Genomic DNA, 22,366 nt, shown 5'->3' on the forward strand with positions numbered 1-22,366 from the left:
ATTTTCTTTTGTTGCCCACGAAAAAATGGATGCATACATCAAGTAATACTGTATAACGTGCATACAGACAAATATCGGCGTAGTTTTATACTAATGAGGCTACATTCTGCAAAACACCCAGACATAAATATTTGTATGGTGCCAGATAGGCATTTTTCGTAGAAACAGAGCACTGTGCCAGAGGTGGGTCGGTAAAAAGCAGTTTAATAAACCATTTACTCTTTGGGTGAGCACTTTCCTTCCAACACTGACTCTGATGCAAAGATTTCTGCCTCCATGCAGAGCCATACTGTATGTGTGTGAGAGCTAATGACAATGATTAAGCAAGCCTGGATTAGGTCTTGCTGTGGTTCATGACACATGTACACACACGTACACACACACACACACATGCACGCACAAACTTTAAGCTAGCACTGTGATGTGTACATTTGAGAAACCCAAAAAACCAAATAACATAAACAAAATTATGCACTTCTTAATTAAAACTTTAAATGCATCCTATGGCTTTTCAACAAAATGGTGCTACATGACACAGATTACATACATGACCGTAAACAACTCATCACTCATGTTAATGGAGGGGGCATAAACAAAACATCGTGACAACGTGGGTGTGCTAACGTGGCAGCCAGTCTTAAAGTCTGCGATGTTGGGGAAAGATTGTTGATGACTGCACTCTCAACTCTTACACAAATACACCCCTCCAATCATTGCTCCTTCAGAAGCTGTGGCAATATCGCAGATGTTATTTACGTTTCATTCATAGACTGTATAAATATTGGATGTTGCTACCACAGTGTCACCCACTGGCTTTTGAACTGCTGCTTTGAAGCTTCGAATTTCACTACAACCATCGCCATCTTGTTTTTTGGGAGCCAGAAGTGACCATATTTGGACAAGATGGTGGAGCTGTGGAGGAGCGAGGGGGATTGACTCTGTTTTGGAGCCAGTCTCAAGTGGACATTCAATGAGCTGCAGTTTTTGGCACCTCTGCATTGGCGTCATTTTTCAGCCTCGGGGACTGCTACTTACTTTCATTACGGTATAACTCTATACCTCATGGGCGAGGATGTGGAGGAGGGACAGCAGCTAGCATATTGTCGTGTAGCTTGGTCCAAGATATGTTTTTTGTTTCCTATTAACAGAGCCAGGATTGTGTATGAACAACAGATTTTTTTTCAGCGCACACCAACAGACCAAACACTTAGTGGACGGTGCAGATATTCACTGAATTTGACAAAAAGTGTATTTGCTTAGAATCGCAGACTCCACATTTAAGTAAGGGTACATTCAAAATGTTAAATTAAACAAATCACATCCAAACAGCACTGGCAATGTTTAATAAAAGTATCCTTTGACCTAAAGGCAACACAGGACTGGTGCTGTTAGTTCAAGCTTGTCAGACTTTAAAGGTCCAGTGTGCAGGATTCAACGGGATCTTGCAGTGAGGTTGCAGAACTGAAACTTCTCCCATGTGCGAAGCATGTGTGACAACTACAATGGCTGACGCAAAAAGCTGTTTCTACAGCCAGTGTTTGATAGGCCCATTCTGGGCTACTGTAGAAGAATGGTGGAAGATGGCAGACTATGGATAAGGACCTGCACCATATGTAGATAGATGGCTCATCTGGCTAAGCAGGTTACGGAAATGCAATGATTCTTATTTTCAGGTAATTAAATATATATATAATAATATATATATATTAAAACTAAATATTTTATTGCATTTTGGTCAGTGGTGCCCCTTAATCCCACATACTAGAACTTAAAACAAAGGAGCATTTCAAAAGGATTTCCAGAGTTTTGGTGTTAAGGCCATTCTGATGTCTCTGTACATTTAGCGCTGTCTATTCTCCAAAGGCAGTTTTTTTGTCATTGCATAACACCTCTCCTTAAAGAAAGACGAAAGAGTACGGTCAGCGAAAAAATCCCTAACAATAACAGGGCTTCACTATAGCGACATTTAGGCTTTTATGAACTGACAGCAGGGAAATTCTCAATCCCTTAATACAGAGCAAGTGTACAGCCTAAAGAACACCATGCCATTTGTCTACGGAAGACTAACAAATTATCTCCTGTGTGGAGCGGGGAAATCACCCAGTAATTCTGTACTCATGGGGCTACGAGGTAAGCCCTCTAGTCAGATAAAATTAGGATCAAATGTCTGGACAAGTTACAGTAACAGTGACCACCTCGCCTAGAGGAAATAAATCAGCCAGCCACGCAGGCAGTCACTGAGGGAGACTAGAGAAGGGCAACAGGTGGCTGTCAACTTAGAGAGAAAGAGGGTCATCATCCACTTAGAGAAGAGCAGCAAGTCTGTCTGCCACTCCCCGGGCTCCACTAAGCTAAGCCAAGCACCAGCAGGAGGAGAGAATAAGGTAAAGCCAGTTCAGAGTAGTGTGTGGACAACGTTCAGCCAAATATTCACAAGTGCAGCCATGTTCAGCATGTGACCGGTTACACCAGACAAAGACTGGAAATGTTGTTTAGGTATCCAGTGTAACAAAAACAGGGAGTGTCTCCCAACAATATTATTAACAATATTTATTTAGCTAAGTTTGCAAATATAAGGAATGATAGGTTTACTGTATCAGTTACATAATTATAGTGTCAGAGCATCGAGGAGAAATCCTCTTTATGATCAGCATGTGCAAACTAGACTTCATCAAAAACAAGCAAGAGCTGTCTTTCTCATTCCTCTTGTGTCTCACCAATAGTTTAATGAGCTGTCATGACAGAGCAATCTCAGAAAAAGATCCGTTGGAGTTTCCAGATCTTTCCACTGCATGTCATGCATCAGCAGGTAGAATAAATAAACAGAGATGAATATCAGAGATAGCTCTCAGATCATAGTGACTTAATTCAAATGAAAAGTGTCTGGGCCATTGGTTAAATTCTGCTGCAATACGGCAAAGCTAAAAATCCGACAATTTACAGCCTAATAGCTTTACCAGGCATTGGGTTATTTTTATACTTGAAGCCTGTAGAGGAGGCACTTTGTGTCTTTGAATAAAAATGCACGCTCCTTCACATTCTGCTACTGACAACCACTTTGCTTTTTTGCTAACAACCTCTAAAATTCCCTGAAGAATTACTTCACAACGTGTATTTATTTTCTACATTATGTGTACATTTAACAAGGACTTAAAAGAATTACACAAAATACACACAAAAAAGATGCAGGGAAAGGAACTCAAGCCAAAATCTGACAGAGAACACCATAGTTAGCATCCTCAGTTTAATCACAACACAACCTCTGATAAGCACATCGTGTGTGTATGTGTTTGCACACATGCCACGTGCAAGCATGTTTGCATATGTTTTCACTCAGCTCTTTGTGCGAGTTCCCTCACATTACTCAAAGACACCAGGAGGCCCAATAAAACAAAGTGACAGAACACAGTAACTCCAAAAACATTAAATGTTTTCAGGCTGTGCTTCGTGCCAATGGTCTGTTTCTAAGAAAGTTGTTGAAGTGCTGTTAATTCTCGCTCAAATTAGGATTCTAGGCTATTTTCCCAAAATTGCCACTGTGCAATTTAAACAGGGACCTCAGTATAATGATCCACTAGTAATGAAGTTAATTAAAGCTCATACCTCACTGGTGATACAGACTGAGACAAATTGGCCATCGTAAAGTGAGAAGTGACGAATGTACAGTTTAGATTACAGTGCAGTTTATCACTTACCAATGCAGGCATGAACCCTGACGGACAGCTGCGTTCGAAGAATAACGCTGTGTTTCTTGCCCCTCCTGTGAAGAAAAAACGACAAATGGAGAAAGAGAGAAAGAGAAAATTTACTTCAGCATAAAGCCATGAGCATAAATCCATATATATTTAAATATGTGTGTGTGTGTGTGTGTGTGTGTGTGTGTGTGTGTGTGTGTGTGTGTGTATAGAGCCATACACACACAACTGTTTTAAGATAAAGAAAGAAAATGTCTCTCTGAATCTATGCCAGTATGCCAGAAGCAGGCAAGTGCTGACAAGAAAATATAGCCCAATAGCTACTGTGCAAAAAATGCAAAATGATGACAAAATTATGCAGTTCAGTCTTTTACAGATTCTTCAGTATTTGCAGTTTGAGTGCAACAGGGAACAGGTCATGGATCAGAACAGAAGAAAGGTCTTCATAGGTGAAAAATTAAGGATGGGAGCAGCTAAGAGGTCAACTCCACCCCCTGTGTTAATGGAGATACGCCAAGACCCTATCACCATCCTGTCAACTGCTTACAATGTCTGAATGACAATCCAAAACAAAGGCGACAACAATGTACCCCAATTCTATTCAGTCGTGAGAGTGAATGTGAGAGCAGCATAGTTGTAGTTATTCAAAGGATAATTTGGCTACTTAGAAAAGTAAAATTGCCCTCTTAAATAATACCGCATTATTCTATATTTTTCCTAGAGGCAGCAAATAACATGAAAAGACCAAAACTAACAATGTGTTACAAATATGTACTTTCAGTTTTTTTTCAAGGTTCACTAATTTCCTTTAACAGTTGAGGCAGAGGAGAGAATTTAATTCAGTGTCAGTTTAGTCACAAAAAACATTTAAAATACAAATACAGGTCATGAGACATAATGGAGATGTGAAATGGGACATCCTGATAAGCTATCTGAATCTTAGGAATACAGGCCCAGACACTAAGCAGATAGTGTTTGAAATTTGTTTACTAACACACTGTCTGGATTTAAAGGCAAAAAAGAACATGTATTATACAATTCAAAAAGTCTGTTGTCAAAAGGGGCTAACATCAGCTGCCGGGGTGCGCCGGCACTGCAGTTTTTACTAAAGATATGTTAGTGGGTATTTAGGTCAGTAGGACAGTGTGGCTTATTGATGTGTTTTATTAGTTTTTGGAAGTTGATGGAAGTTATGAAGTATATCGGGCTTTGGCAGTAGTCAAAACTTGACAGTAGGATTGTTGAGGATAAGAAAAATACAGATATTATCAGCCTTATGATCCAAAGAGTTTTTCAGTCAGACATAATTAAACATGTCTTTCTGTGTTTGCATGCCAAATGTAAAACAAACCTATAACAACGTTAAAAGACAATGGCTCAGATCTTGTTGTTGTGTCACAAAACATTTCAGTCTTGTGTTTTGAATTTAGGTGGTGGGGGCTACCCTTTTGTTTACATTTTGGATCACAGATTGTGCCTTTAACCTCCCAACTAGCTCAAGAAGCATACAAACAAACCCAGTAGACACAACTGTGGACAAGAACACAGCAGGTAGAGTTGCGCAACAACCCCCCTTCTAATTCGGCTCTCTGACAAATAGGCTTTTATGCCGCCCGCACAAAGGCTGTGTGATTGTTCAGACTGGCGCAGTGCCAGCGACAGACTGCTACTCTCAGTGACAATCAGGCAGCAGTGGGTCTGACAGTGAGAGAAAAGGCCCATCAGCACAGAAGGCAGATCATACTGCTGCCTTCACCATAAACCAGCAGCATTACTGCATAACTGCACTAGACAGAAGTTCTGACATCTTTCCTGCTCCATCCAGTCAGTGGGAGACTGCTGCACTGACATGCACACAAGCAGATTACATGGCAGCGGAAATCTGTATATGCTCACTATTTATCCAATATAATATCCAGCAACAAGCAGAGGTGACACAGGAGCAACATCTGTCAACATGGGCCTTCGCTGGTGAGATGGGACGGCAAACAGGAGCTTAATCCTCTGTGATGCTATTGAGGCAAATGGGTAACCAGAGCCATTTTGTCACGAAAAGTCTGCCTTCTCTCCGCTTGGCTGCAACAGTATCCCTGCGCTTAACCAAGACCTGAGGCTACACAGGCCAACATGCTCATTATCAAATTAAACGAACGTGCATGGAATATAAGTGAGGTTTTCAGACCCCCATCCCCCTCCAGAATTTAACATGAAAACTGGACACTCCCATAGGCGATGCTGCAAAAAATAGTGGAACCCAAAGTTACAGACATAATTATAACTGTAAAGACTATCGGCCGAACAACAAATTGGCTACATGTTGGGATAGTACCTACTGAAATCCTTGGTCCTCTTTTGGTCTGATGTCCCTCTGTGCCAGAATGTTCTGGTTTCTTCCAGTGGTGGTACAGTATAATCATCCTAAGCCAAGCTCCTATTAAATCTGATTCATTATGTGCAACATCATGCTTCTGAAATACCTTTGTTGCTACCATCTGAATAACCATGACTTGTCTTAACAATCTCATGAACCGAATAAACTTGACCATTACCCAAAACAATTACTTCTTACTTACGTCTTACTTCCTGACCATTACCCAAAGCAATTGGTCTAAATTAGATGGCTTTATAAAAGATTAAATGAAAACATATGGCCATTTTTATTCATTCTGTACATGAAAAGAAGCGCTGCACTATAAATCTTTTTACTTAATAGCATGAATCTGTTATTCATCATCATCCCTTTGCCTATCAAGTGTTGTAAACCTGCCAATTAGATAGCCCGTTATTTTCTTTATTCGTCACTGCTGTTTCTAAAGCTCTGTCTTCCTGATACACAGAGCGGCAGCAATTGGATCAGTGGATACCTGCCAGCTCCTTGCTCTCTGGCTTAATCTAAGGGAGCATTACTGACACTGTTTATGAAACAACACAAATTGTGTACCCACAGAAGGTGAACACACATACTTGTATGCAGTAAAGCCAGTACTTTGCCTCAAAGACCAATTAATGACAGACAAGAAGGCCCCACAGACTGACTCAGCACTTCATGGTGAAGCCCTCTGATGGAGAGACTCCTTCAGCAATGTCTGCAGAGGGATTCACCGTGCCTCAGTGGGGCGGGGGGGGGGGGGCAAAGAGGCTGAAGAAACAGGCTGAGAGACTATTGAGAGAGCTAATTTCCCTCACTAACCATTGACCAAGTCTAACACACAACCACATACACACTGAACAATCACCAAGCTGTTCTACTCTGTTAATAATACCCATAAACTGCTCTGCAAACATGGAAGGGGCAACTGGTGTTTTATTTCCCTCCTTGAAGTTTAAGCTGTGTTTTCCAATTCCTCTGGTTCTTTTCAAAAGTGCTTTTTTTCCCTCCTCAAATAAAAATCTTGTGTGCTGTGAGCGTCTACGAAACAATGTCCAAGTGGGTCAGAAAAAAACGAAAATACCGAAAGTGGAGCTGTCCTAAGAGAGATGAAAGGAGATGATCAGAAACTCTAAAATAGTTGAGGCAAGAATAGTTGGATTTTAATATGCTTGACTTCTGACTGGTTGTCGAACACATCAAGAACACTCAATAAAACCAAAAAAGGCATATTCAGCAAAAACCCATTGGCTTTCACATGTGCTTTATATGTACCGCGGCAGTTGAATGCTAAAAAGTGTCTTCTTTTTGTGCTGCATGTCAGCTACACATTTCACATGCCGAATCAATTATGCAGTCAATAACAGCCCTTCATGTTATCTTCGAAAGGCAAGCCAGGGAATATGTCCTTGAGGACTTACAGCTTTACAAATCATCTGCCAATCAATGTCACATATGTAAGCAAAAACAACACATAATACCACACAAGTTAAATGCATTGTTTTTCCTATAACATTAGACCCCTATAAGTTCCCCTGCAATGCTACAACAGAATCTCATCCTTAAATTCATGTAATCCACAAAAATATTCAAAGGCTATAAATGTCTGTAAGCTCATGTTAGGCCATCTTATCCTTACTACGTCTCCGTACTCACATCTCAGCTCAGCTACAAATGCAGGAAATTGTGTGTATGCATGGGGTCAATCAATCTATCACAGCAAGAAATCTAAATGACACACTGACTACCTTAAACTGTGCAGATATGTCTGAGCACATGTCTGGGCTATATGGTCACTTTATTATTAAGTAAGACTGTATCAGAGAAGTGACAGGGGATTTATGAGTCACAATCGCCTATAGCTGAGCTTCAAACACGGTGTGGAAGTGATTATGGCCCTTAAGCTCCCGTGACATGGATATCTCCTGGCTCTGCAGCGCTCTGTCAGAGGATCATACTTTAATCTGTTTGTAAAGACACTAGGTATGACACAGGCGCCTCAGGAATGTAACCTGTCATTAATATCAATTACAGATGGATTCGATAGCCAATGATCAGGGGAGTTCAGGAACTCAGGCAGAATATGTAACAGCATTATTTTCTCTCCAAAGATAAGCAGCTGGGCTTAAAGCTATAGTTAGTAGCATTCGTAAAAATAACTGACATATTTGCAGACACTGTCATTAAATTAACATAGTAGTATGGGAGACACATACGACTGTATGTGACTCAAAATTATGGCAGTTGAATCAGATTTGACTGTTCAATATGAATACTCAACAATTATATCATAGTAATGTAGTCCTATTGCTTAGCTCTAAAATGACAAAGTTGGTCTGGCCTGTGGGCGGTGCGTCACTTCAGTGTTTCCAACATGTTGGCTAGGTCACAAACATTCTCATTTTGCAGCTAAACAGTACACTAAACTATGTTTCTGACAACATTTGAGGTGATAAATAAACAATGCAGTAACATAATTTTGATTAATATTTGATCTGCCCTGCCTAATTTGACAGTTTGACAACAGTTTACAAAGTGGGCGACGTGACTGACAGCTGTGTTAGAGACGTCTCGGCTCTGATTGGTTGTTTTTGGTGCACCGCAGTAGATTCTGGCCAGAGAGACTATCTGTCTTCAGCAATAGTTTGTGGTAGTGACAGTTTCAGCAAATATGACAAAAAATTATTTCCATAAAAGTTACCCACTGTACCTTTAAAGCAAAAATAGTTAAGCATCACCTTGCTTGTTAGTGCAACGGTATAACTTTGATGTCAACTTGTAAAACTGGGAAATACTCAAACAGTTTTTTTTTTAGGTTAAATGTTTTGGAGTTGGAGACTGCTGCTGAAAGATCTGCAGTAAAATGAGTGTGAAAACAAAAATAAAATGGAACAAGTAAAGGTGAAATGCCTCATCAGACTTTTTATTAGCTCAATAATCATCAAATCAACAACGCTGAGCAGTGGGGGGTGTAATCCTGGGCACATCAGCACCATAAAAAGCCAGCAAGCAAAATTGCCCCATTTCTACAAAATAATTGGCTAACCACCTTCACCCCCAGCCTCCTCAGACAACACTGTGTGGGTTTAATGACACACATCCATACCAACCTGTGCCAGCTGGCACGAGACGGGGCCCTGGCAGACTCGGCCTTCAACGAGAGGAGAAGTGGCCCACTTTAACCTCACAGCTCTCAATAGCCTCCCATAAGCTCCTAACAATTTCGGATGGAACTGGGAACGGACGGCACTCTCAACGTCCAATAGAAACACCGAGCCAGAGAGCAGCTTATGAATTCCAAGTTAGACAAATAAATCCATACATGTTTGTGGTCCAGCCGACCAGGAGCTCTCATGCCAACCTTTGGTTTGCGATCATCTAAAGTGGGCAGCACATGAATGATATATCAACATACTTCACAGTACATGAAAAAACATATGGAGTCAATAAAGTAACACGCCAAAGAACTAGTATGAAACAGAAATGAAACTAACACAATTTTAAACCTTTCTCTTCCTTATCCATGTCTGGGATTTACGTCAAGACAAAGCCTCATTTAACTCTTCATATTACAGTGAAACAATGCAGCTAAATTAGAAGCTGAGAGTTGTATACTGATGGGTGTACAATTGTAGCTAAACTTCTAATAGGAGCGATGAGGTAACATTCAATAGAGATGAGGGCAATTACTCATGAGACGCGTCTGCACCTCATAAGTGGTTTAGATGACATCACTGCTGCCATTCGGCCAGGGAGGCCAGGTATTTTAAGGGACATGAATGGACCAATGCCATGGAAACTCTGAGACATGTAATCTGTTACAAAAAAGGGCACTAACACCACCTCAGAACTGATAAAATATATCAAGGGCTAATTTTCTACAACTAAGATCAGTATCACACATGTATAGACGCTACTTTCACATAACAAGCAAATGTGGGTCAAGTATGATTGTTTTGCTCTCATGTGAAACAGATCTGATTTTTTCAGTGTGGACACAGAAATGTGATTTTTTTTAAATCAGATCTTAGCCACTTTCTTATTTGGTCCTAAATCCAAACTCCAGCAATGAGTCCCAAAACCTGGGTAAGCCTGAAAAAGGGTCTGTAGTTGAGACAAGCTTAAAAGACTTTCATGTTTTGTTCTACAACATCAAATATGTCAGTAAATACCTCAGTCGCAAACTTTGAAGCTTTTATGTTTTTTTTAATAAAAGACGGTTGATAACAAGTGGCTACATGAGACAACAGAACTTCATCTCACCAAACTGCACTGAACACGGCTTTACAGCCTTAGCAGCTGCAATGCAACCGTAGGGGAGTTCGTTTTAGCCAGGCAATAGCTTTTTACCTCTGGTGACTGCATTTAGGCTTCAAAAAAGTGGTGTTCATTTGTGAAGATTATCTTGCTGAATAAAACCTGTAACTATCATAAATGTTTACTTATCAGGGTTTATTTTCTGCAATGATCCAAAATCTAATGGAAAAATCCCATAGACTGTTCAATGAGTTAACCAGGGCGATGTTAGCTTCCAAATTGGCCTAGAAAAACGTCCTCACTGTGAAAACAGTCAAATCCGAAACACATACAGTCTCACCATACAGTGTCAGAGCTACAAAAGCTCCAAAATTACAAAAGGTTGCATTGGCCATACCGCTGCTTCACTAGGCTGCACCAGTTGCCAGCCAGTAGAGCCAGAATTTTTCTGACAGCTTGCCTACATGCAGTGTCAGTGTTGTCTTGAGGCACCTACAGAGATGTTGTAATGTAGCCCAGGAGATCCTGAAGTTTTGGAGACACTGTTTCTCAGTGAAACCCTCCAAAAAGTGATTCTACTACTCCCTACGCCTCTCCCAGCCACACCCTAATCTCTCTCACTACAGAACTAACAGCAATTTCTGCTAATAGAGCAAGTTGGCTGGGAGCCCATTTGTATGACAACCCCTTATCCCAAAAACAATTGTCCATTGCTCCAAAGGGCCTTTTCCACCAAAAATACGCTATAAACTCTCCCAAACAGAGGCATGTGGCTAATTATGATTCATAATAACATCATCGGACATTTCTACCATGGTAATCATTCAGGCGATGAAGTTTGCACCACTATGTCATTCATTTTTTCCCAAATGCCTGGTTCACATATGTGATGTTTTTTGTTTTTGTTCCAACGCACTTTTTATGTCACGTTATTTGTTGCATGTGAGAAGTCTAAGGGCAGAGATCTGTTAGCTATGGGTATATTCAAACACAGTTGTGAACAGTCTAGTTAGAAAGATCGGATCTAGGTAAAAAATAGGACTTAAGCACTAAGCCCTGTAATGTGAACATAGCCATGTTTTCTTAAATAGGACAAATATATAATTTATAAATGGCATATAGCAAACCAGTGAGACTGTTGGAATATTGGTGACCTATTTACAAAAGAATTAGTGCAACTGCTGATACTGATGATATTTAGTTTAAACCTCTTTTTCGTTTAGAATCTTAGAGTGCTGAAAGACTTCTAAAACTGAGAGTCCCTCAGGTGGGATGAAGCCTGTCCCTCAGCTCTTAGACAGACCCAACCATCTCCTGACAGCAGCTTTTGAGCTGGAGAACTCAGTCAGCTCAGGCCCGGAAAAGGGATTATTTCACTAATTCATCCTGGAACAAAATGGGTATCATTATGATTCAAATCACCGTAATAGAATTACATTAGGACAAGGAATATAGAAAGCAGGATATTAATACATATCCCAATGTACTGTATCTTTTCCCTCTTATCTTGCCTACATTTTAATGTGCCTCTTTCTCGAAAAACATTCATCACATTTTACTGATTATGCCTGACTGTTAAGGCAGAAAAATATTTGGAGTGTTTTTAAAGGCCAGATTGTTGTAATCAAAAACTTCAAGTCAGTTACTCTTGAATAATACATTTTATTTCTGGTTCATAACAGTTCATTGCACCAGGACAACATCAAAAATCTATTCCTTTACAATCAGAGCCTGGAAAGTAACATACATTATCAACCTGCTAGGCAGTGCCAGAACCTCTCGTGTTTTCAATCTGAATCTTTTGAAGTGCAGAACATTTATGAAAAACAGTGCATTGATAGCGAGTGTTTTGCATTTCAGTACTTTGTGTACATGCAATTTTTTGCTTTTCAATTGTGGTGATAGGAAAGCAACAGCTAAGAGACAGACAGAGAAAGAGAGAGGTGATCATTATCCTACCCTCCTTCCTCCTGAAATCCCTCCAGTTCATCTCTCTGCTCTGCCAGGGTAGACTCCAAGTCCAGATAGCTTCCATTATGGGACAGCTGAAGGGCACAGTCATCAGCCTAGACAGGAAGAAGACACAGTTAAACACTGATTTGTCTTTACTCCTCTAAAAATAATGTCATTTACACTTAATACATGTAAAGAATTATAGACATTCATGGAAAACTGTTATTTTTCAGCCTATTTTCCCATGTTTTCTTGTCTAAGTGATGAATGGAGACAACAATTTTTGACAGTGATCCAATACTGGGTAAGTGCACTGCAGCCAGGAGCCACGAAATAGGCTGCAATATTTGGGAAATAGTGCACTGCCAATGTATGCACACCGTCAATGTGCATGCACTAAAAGTGAGTTTTTACCAATGACAGGGTCAAATTTTTGTCTGTGTGTCTGACAAAGACATAAAATGTTTTTCTTTGCCTTTCACTTGATCCAGTCTGTACGTTATTGCGTTTAACCAAGGCTTGCTTAAGGAGAATTCTCATTCTGAAGTTGATTTGTTGCAGAAATACAATTAGCAGACCATATCAAGCGAAAGGTAAAGAAAAACACGTTATTTCTTTGTCAGACACTTAAAATAACAATCTGAGGCTGTCAGCTGAAAAAACAAGCACTTTTAGGGGACAGACACTGATGGTGCGCTATGGCCCTGTAAAATTACATTTGCAGCCTGTTTTGCGACTGTTAGCTGTGGCACACAAACTCAGTACTGGACCAATTTCAAAACTGTGTTCCCATTAGTCACTTAGACACAAAAACATAAGAAAATGGGGTCCAGGTTGAAAAATAAAGAAGTTTCTCTTAGGTATGTAGAGGGCTTAGGAGTTTATGGTCAGTTGAAGCTGGAAGCCAATGGCCTGCTGTGCCAAAAACTTCTTGAATCCAACCAGATTGGCACCTTGTTACAACCATGACCATGTATGATATCAAAATTTGGCAAAGTCAACCCTTCCAAAGCTGTGAGGGAGACTATCTAGAGTTTTTTAATGGTGTACAGCTCTGGAGAGTTTGGTTTGTTGCTTCTGTGAAACAGAAGAATCACTGTGTTGAATGTCTATGTTTCAAGCTAAATATAGCTCATAACCGCATGCGTATTAATCATAATGTGGTGAGATTTTTATTCTTTAAATCACATCTTAAGTTGCAACAATAATACTGCTTACATCAAAAAAAATATTTTTAGCAATGGTCATACACCAAACATAATTTCCTGTCCTTTTTTTGGGTCAATAGGCAAATGCAGAGGGTATTTGAGGTTTATGTCTAGTTGGCAGCAGACCACAGAAAGTTATTTTATCAGCTCCTGTCAGCACTCTACAATGACAAGCAGGGCAAAGCTGGAGAGAAGACATGCAGATCTGGAGCAGTTTGGCAGTCTGGTGCCTCTTATCTCTCTACTTTCCCTGTCTGATAAACTATCATCACAAGAGATGATTTTGCAGAGAAGGTATGATTTGTCTGGTCTTGAATGGTTGTCATCAGCTGACTGTGGTCAAGGAGATGAGGAATGAGTCTGTGTCCGCTCACTTGTCTGGTTGACCTCCAAATTAGAGATATTAATCTATTTACATTCAGAGTCTGTCAGCTCCATAGGACAGTGGCTCAAACAGCAAAGCAGTGGAGGAAAAGACAAATACCATTATGGGAGGGCAAACATATGACTTAAGTTTGGAGAGTAGCACTGCTCTGCTCAATTAACAGCCAGGGTGTCTCACACAACAACATACTGTACAATCCACACTCAACTCATTTGTCTTCTCTTGTCAGCTCACACTGAGTGGCTTTTTGAGCTTGCAAAAGCTATGACACAATTGCATAAACTACTAATCACACATCCCAAATAAGCAGCCTGCAGAGAAGAGCAACACATGTATATAACAAATATGTAACATGTAAAACAATGTGTTTTTTCAATTAGACCGATTATTGCCAGTTCTGATGCAGTTCAATTTCCTTCAACATATGACAGCAACTTAATTGAACGTGAAGGAAAAAAGGCTGGGAAAGACATTATGGGTCTGACTGCTTTGATCTGTTCAGCCATTCTGTTTCTGTTACTGCACTGCAGCACCCAAGGACTGTGTCATATTTGAGAAGTGAAACAAAACATGTGGTTGGTTAGGATAACTTACGCCCTTTCTCAAAATCTGTATCTTTGACTCTGAGCTGTCTTGTTTGGTTCCTGCTGGCGCAGTAAACATGCACCAAAAGTCTTCAGTCGCTCAGTAAACCGTATTGTATCTAAGACAGTGATAAGCCTTAGTTAGATTGTTGTTGATGTCCTTACAGTAAGGCGGACTGAGAGATGGAAGCAGACAGATCAAGAGAAAGGGAGGTGGGTAGGCAAACAAGTTATACACATGCAGAGGAGGGAAACAAGTGCTTCTCCAGATTACAGGACAGATTCTGGACAGACAGGAAATCCAGGCATAAGGGACAAAGTTAGCCCACTATTTTTATGCCTATGGACTAACGTGCCTTTAAAAGTAACGGGTGTGACAGTAATATGAAATGTAGCATGAGGAAAAAGATACCAAATCATATATGTTGACCAATGGCTGGGCCTTATATACACATGTGTAAGACACTGAACCACACAAAGGAAATCTTGTTTTTCTACTGAATGTCTTTTTTTTCCTGCCGGGAGTCGCTCTAATGTCTAAATCACAAGAATGGGGATATTCAATATCCTAAATGATCATGGAATAAGTTGTTTATCAATAAATATGTTATTAATCAGTTTCACTTGACTCAGTCTTTTCAAGCAGCAGCCTCCAGGGCTGAAAAATGAAGTCAACATGTAAATGCCAAAAACTACAGTTCCTCTAATGGCCACTTGAGGCTGGCTGCAGAAGCCAGTCAGTCCCCATAGACAGCCATGTTAAAATGCCAACTTTAAGGCAGAAATAAACAATTAAGGACTCGCTGCTTTGAGTGACAGGCTGTCAGCTGATAGTGTTCTCAGCTTCTCAGTCAGATCTACCCCTCGTTCCACAGTGCCAACCACTCACACGAATATGGTCAGCTCTGGCTCCAAAACAACAAGATACCAATGGTCAAGGCTTCAAAACAGCCTTGACCATTGGGTGACATCACGGTAGCTACATACATTACTTTATACTCTATTTTTTTAAATTTGTCATACCTCTTATGTTAATTAGTAATACATGTGATGTGCTGCACCTGTCACTGAGTTCTCTTCAATTTAACCATCTAGAAACATTTTCATTTGAAGAAGTCTGAGTTTCTGAGCTGCAGTTGTTGAGTTTGTTTTTATCAAGGTGTTTTCATGACTGTTAATTCTAACTATCCACTTATTCTTCTTCTGTTAATTCCAAATAAAACATCGTTGCTGCTTTTTCAAGCAGAAAAATATCACTTAAAAATACAGGGAAAAAGAGAGAACGCTTTCATGAGCTGGGTACATATACTTTCACTTTACAAATAAAATCTTATTTATTATTACAGTATTCTCTGTATATATATATATATATATATATGTGTCGATCTCTTGTGTGTGTGTGTGTTTTTAAATGGTTCTTGCATTTTAAAGTTCTTTAAATGAGACCTTAAGTATTGTTGAAGTTTGTGGATAACAGGGAAAAATGTTTGCTCTCTTTCAGCTTTACGCTCTGTATCACAACCTGAAATAGACAAAACATTGGGCTGAATTTGCAGCCGTAACCAGTAATTAGCTAACTGTGGAACCAAGAAATGCATTTCCCCACACAAGGTTTTGACTCACAGACCTAAAATGGAAAAGCAAAGAGGTCAAAGTGAACTATGCAAGTCTGCTATTAATCAATCCCCATCTGTGCATCCATCTACTTATCCATGTAGTTTTTCACATATCCATCCTCTAACTGGTGTCTCTCTAGGTTTTCATTACATAATCAACCTGGATTACCAATTACAAGTCTTGCAATGCATAACCATGCCAGGTTGATGCACCTAAATGGCCCTTAATCCAGTAGTATCAGATTATCAGTAACAGAGGCTTCCTTAGCTGTCCTCCGCCCAGGACTTGAACCCACGGTGGCCTATGAGGGCCAAGTCCAGAGAAGTAACCACAAGTGCTCTGCTCACACACTGAGGTCTGGCCTCTCCCTTCAACCACCATACTGTGGTCCACTGACCAGGGAGGCAGTTAAGGCAGAAAGGGCTAAAAATAAACACCTGCAATTTCCAATTTAAACCGCTATCTCACTCCAAATTTCTCTCGAATGAGATAGCACATACGGAGTGCAATTTGCACATTTGAAACTCTATAGCCGAACAGCATTGTCTTTCACATAGTTTTGTGCAAATGCTAACACCATGTTAGCCAACCTCACATATTTCTGTGTGTAAACTGCACTGTAGTCTAAATCAAACAAGGGGAATTACAGTAAGCCACTTTAAAACCTTAAAGTTCGTTTGATAAAGGTGAGTATGGTATTTGTGGTCTTTCTCCAAAGGCAAGTGATTTGAAAGACATTAAAACACACTTGATGCATGAAAAAGAAACCACAACAGTAATCTTAACTTTCTGTCAAGCATGCAGAGGATGAGTCTGTCCACGGATGCTGCATTCTTCTGAAAGGAGCCCTCTGCTGAGACAAACCTCCAAAGTGCAGAGACCAGCAAAACCTCAACTCTGCATAACAATGTGTAAAAGAATTCAAAGGAGCTCTGACAGGCATGAAGGAGGAACCTGTATTTTACAGCATTTAACATAACTTCTCATTATGGGACTCTGTAATTTCTTAGGGGGAAAAAATGCGGCCCAAAAATTGAAATTGGTAAAGTGAGAGTCCACTCTCCCAGACTTAGCCACATTTTCCCTCCCTTGAATACTGCTGTGCAATTCGATGCCAGGCCTCAAGGCCACCAAGCCACAAACTACAAAACATTGACGGAGAAGAAAGCATGTGAAGGACTATTGATCTACTGATTTACGATGACATTACAGGCAGATCTGGGATGACTCCAGCAAATTTTGAATCATGCCCACTTTGTCATCTGACAAGGACGATGTATTATTCATGGCAAAATAAAAAAGGCTGAGTCAGGTAATGGCTAGTCATACTTTCCATCCACAGACACAACAGAAAAGCTTGTATATAGATGAGATGCTACAGCTATACATGGTATGGATGAAGCAGCAGGGTCACTGCAATAACACAATACATTACAATGCATTATAACACCTGGTGGCATGACACCTCCCAAAAGGCCACAGAGTGAAAAACTGACTTCAGTTTGTCTGTTGTTGCTACACAACAATTCTTGTTGCTATAAATACAATCCTTTGTTATAATTGCTTTGGATGTTTAGACCTTACAAACTGTTACTTGTAACTGATGTTAGACTTTATACAGCAGCATGACCAGGGTACCATCCCCATGTACAAACCAATCAAAAACACACATATAAACAACAACCAACCAAACACACAGGTACAGATCACCCCTCTTGAGACCGCAGACTGAAACTGACAGGAACAGCCCAGAGACAGCATATGCTAGCTGTTTTGACTCCCTCGGCACCATGTGTTAGCAGCATGCTATTTATACCAGACTGACCTGCACCATAGAGACGGTGCTCAAAGACAGCAGATTTGCTGTCGAAGGCATTTAAAGGGTCACGCCAAAGTCGCTTCTTCAAACTTTTGACGTTGTGAATAACAGATCTCACTGCTCAGTGAAACTCCCACTCATGACACAAGGTTGTCATCCACCTGTTTTTTTTTTTTTTTAATGAAAAGCACAATGGCTGCTCCTTGAAGTTACTGCTAACCACAAATGCCCAATTGACTAAATCACACTAACCAGGCGCTGCTGAGCCAATCGCCTGTACTCCCTCTCTGTCTAGTTTGTGCTCCAGCTGGCCTACTGCTAAACTGAGACCAGTCAACTGTGCAAAGCACATCAGCTCTTTGTTTGTGTTTTTAATTCTGCCCGCTTCCCTCTCTTCTCTCCAACAGTGGAGAGCGTTTCCAACCCATCCTGCCGGTCAGACTGAGTGGGCTGCAGAATGAGAGCCAGGCTTGTGGTGATCCACAGCATCCTGAGGCTTCCATGACTTATCTTACCAGCTCTACTCAAACAAGACGGAGTACCACTGATCTGACAGAATGAAAAAAGACCCTAATTAACTTTCTATTTACACAACTTCCCAAACAGACTGAGATGAATGCTCAATAAAACACTCAATCTCAAACACTATGGCCCTTTTGCTTTGTTTAAATTTGAAGGTTGGTATAGATGAGGCCTATAGTGTCTGGATGCACATAGTCTAATCACAAGGCAAAAACACAGATTTCTAAGGAGTTACCGCTTTCAGAGCTCTTTAGGTTTACATTATTGGTCACTGGCTTTCTATGGGGAGCTCAAACTAGGCAGTTCACACCAAAACCAAAGGGAACATTCAGTCATTTTGAGCTGCTTAAAGCTGGCTGTGCAGTTGTGGATTTTGGGGAGGCCAACTTTTGCAACCAAAACAATGTGTACCAGTTTGCTTCCCCAGGCAGTTAAGACTAAATGAAGACTGACATGATGCAGCTGACCAAACACAACAATGTAAAAGTACAGCAATATGCATTCTCATTTTGACTGAGGAAACAGTATATACTACAAAAAAGTCAAATAACAAAAATGTGTTGTGTTGGATACATGGACTCAGAAGTTGTGTCAGATGGCTGCAAATTTAAATCCCCAGATCTAGGACAATCCCAGTGGGGAATTACCCTCTTCCATCCCTCATCAACTGACCAACTGGGCATCTGACACCCCGACACCCCTCCCTATTCTAATTGGAGCTGTGTAGTGACAATAGCAAGAATGGTTTCCTTTATCGATCTGCCCAGTCATGGTACCACTTATGAGAAAGTTGGCTCATATTCTTCAAAATACTTTTGAAAATTCTATCAGCTCATAGTTAAGGTAAGATGAACCAAACTACAAGTTGAGGGAAGATTAAAAGTATAATTTTTTTTATAAATATATTGAGTTAACCACCCATCTATTTCTGCATTTGTTACTTTCCTCTCACACAAAATGACTGTTACAAAACTTTTTTAACTCTTAAAAGATCCCCCAAAGTCTGGCTAGTGGATAGTGAGTAAAGCAGGTCAAACTGAGGAGATTAGTGTTGTGGTAAACATTAACAGATGCCTATCCCTTAGTCAAATAATGGGTGTCTACATCTCTCCAACATCTCTTAAAGCCACCAAATACTCAATGTCATATCATAAGCCTATCCTATTGACAGTTTGGATGCATTTACTGTTTCTGCGCATGTTGACACTCCATCAGCATAACATAACAGCAAACTGCTTGCAGGCTCAGGCCATTAGGTTTGTTGGTAGTAACCCCACCAACATGTTCAAGCTAATTATTAATGTAGCATTTTATAGGTGTTAACTTTTCACTAAGCTCATTTAGAAAGACATGCATAAACATCAGGAGGTTACTGCATACCTTATGCGGGGCTTTCAGCACCCTGTGGACTCCAGCAATCTGATTAATCAGAGGAATATCTTCCCTGAAGGTGAACAGAGGTGGTCTGGTGGGCTCGGGGAAATTGGTGCTGTTAAATGGATCAGTATCATCTAAGAACTGTACCCTGCATATAAAGCTAGCCATGATGCATCCATGCAAGGCGATTTCAAATCATGAAAATATTGGATGCGACACCACAGCCTCTGACGGACAGGCAGCCCCCCGGGCAGCGAACTACCGGCAGGTCTTCTGCAGTAGCAAAATCCTGCACCCTCTGTTATCCTTGGACGCTCTCCATTCGCGTCATGCAGCGCAGAGGACTCGGGACAGTGTACGCAACAGTCCAAAAGTAAAGATCCAGGAAACCTCGTCAATCAGTGCGCTGTGAAAATGAGCGCGGCGGCTGTATCCAAGGGCATTGCGGGCGTTAGAGGTGCTGAGGCAGACTGCGGACGGGACTGCTACACTTGGCGCCTGGTCTGTGAGAGCGATGGGAAGCGGCTCCCTCCTCCAGCATTAACTCTGCCAGGGGAAACAGCAGCCAGACCTCAGCCGGCCGGCTCAGCTCATATTACAGGCGCGATGGCGGCCTCCAGTGGCGGAAATGAAAAGTACAAAAATCGCTCTGCAGTGAGGTTGGTAATGACTGACGCGCCTCAGCTTTTTCTTGCTACTCAGGCACTATGCTTGAAACTATGGGCTTTGACAAACAATGCATAAGCAGAAATGCGATACAAAGTCGGCAATACAACAGAAAGCCAAACAGTTCCACCGAACACAAGCGAGACAAAACTAGAGTAGAGGAAGGGTGAGAATGAAAACAAGAGGACAAATAATGCAAGATGCAGGACACAAGAAACCAAAAACAACAAAAGCAATAAAACCACAAATAAAAGGAAATAAAAGAAATAAAACAGCACAAACATAACATGTAACATAAAAGCAAGTCTATAAGAGCTGTTTTTTTTTTTTCAAAGAAATTTAGAAGTTACTGATTCTGTGAGTCTCATCTCTGCAGACAGGTTGTTTCAAAGCTAAGGGGACCCTTATGGCAAAAGCAGGGTCACCTTATTTTAAGCCTCAACTTTGGAACGGCCAGAGGGGCCCCACTTGAGGAACTAAGGCTGAAAACCGGCTCAAATGGGGTCGACATCTCTGTTATGGAGCTTGATGTGATGTTGTCCATTAAAACCAGTGAGAAGCATCTCTTACAAAAGCAAACAACTCTTGCAAAACTCTTCAAACTCTTCTAAAACAGTGTTTTTTGCTTTAGGGCAGTACACACAGCTATTATTTGAATAAGCACTTGAAACACCAACTAAGCACTAATGGTATAACTGAAAAACACTTGTGGCATTTGCTTTTTCTGTGTGCAGGGCATAGCAGTTTGCCATGAAGTTTTGCATACCTGTAATACACACATACACACAGGTATCCAAATGTGTAAAGCATGGATGTGTATTGAGAACACAACGCATGATTGAGTACAGTGAGGGAAAGAAGCTCTTTTTTCATAATGTTCTAACAGTTGTCCAAACCAAATGTTTACCTTTGGCCTATTTATAGTGCTCAAGCTCTGATTCGTAAGTGAACTCATTACAGGAAAGTGTTGCATGTGTCAATACGAAAAGGATATTGGCAAAATAGTGCAGCAATGTAGAGATCTATGTTTACAGGTTTGACACTTGGTAAATGCACTGACTACAAGTGCAATTGCTCCAGAGAAAGTGCTACAAGAATCACTGTTAGTATCTAAGCATTAAGAAAAAACAAAAACTAAATAGAGAAACATACTGTACCCAAATAGATAGTAGTATATGGCAAATAGAGCTACTGCAAATGGAGGAAGGACAGAAAGTATGACAGTTATTATTATTTTTGGCTCTACTCACTGGGCTAGAGGCCGCCCCACACTTTAAACACCACCAAACATTTGTAAGAAAGAAAGTGTGTAAGTGTTTATTCTAATGCTTCTTGCCTGTCACAGTTATGGCACTGTATAATGTGCTTTTAACCATTTATTAACTTTTTACACTAGTTACTGATGCTTCATACGATAAGTTATAATAATTGCCAAATCTTTAAGGTAACATAAATTAGATGGATAAATCAAAATTTGGGAAAATAACTATGGCAGGGTTATGTAGTGTATTGTTTTATTTTTTCAATGCTATTTTACATAATACCTGAGTTTCCATCTGTACCAATCTTAGTCTTTTTTATCCTAAAAAGAACTGAGGTTTGCTATCCAGCCCTTAGTGTAAATGACAACATAATTCAAACAAATGACCAATGACTCTTTAAGGTGTTACCATACAACAAACCCCATTAAAAAAGATGTTTTTTTCCCTAGTAAACCTCACAAAATCAGTGATTTCTGTGAATTGACTACTCCCATCAGATAACACGCTAGTTAACTGTTGTGTGTTTTCGCTCAGCTTACGCTTCAAAGGTTGCACACCTCTTGCTGATGCTGTCTGACGCCACAGCCTAGTCAATCTGTTACAGAGGCGCAACATATTTGCGTATTTCACAGTGTGAGCCACCATTTACATAG

The 22,366-nt window shown here is 40.4% G+C and overlaps 1 protein-coding gene across 3 annotated transcripts in view; it reads right to left on the minus strand.

The window, feature by feature from the left end:
• The window catches only part of fhod3b (formin homology 2 domain containing 3b), a 130,252-nt gene extending 109,953 nt beyond the window's left edge, over positions 1-20,299 (minus strand). For all 3 annotated transcript variants that reach the window (XM_042489536.1, XM_042489535.1, XM_042489534.1), the window contains exons 1-3: positions 19,789-20,299; positions 12,280-12,386; positions 3,696-3,760 (exon numbers count right to left, since the gene is read on the minus strand). In XM_042489536.1, the coding sequence (XP_042345470.1) occupies positions 3,696-3,760; positions 12,280-12,386; positions 19,789-19,953 (337 nt within the window). In that variant the 5' untranslated portion in view covers positions 19,954-20,299. The remainder of the gene's footprint in view (positions 1-3,695; positions 3,761-12,279; positions 12,387-19,788) is intronic.
• Positions 20,300-22,366: the final 2,067 nt, after the last annotated feature.

The sequence above is a fragment of the Plectropomus leopardus genome, chromosome 7 (assembly GCF_008729295.1).
Source record: "Plectropomus leopardus isolate mb chromosome 7, YSFRI_Pleo_2.0, whole genome shotgun sequence".
NCBI lineage: Eukaryota > Metazoa > Chordata > Actinopteri > Perciformes > Serranidae > Plectropomus > Plectropomus leopardus.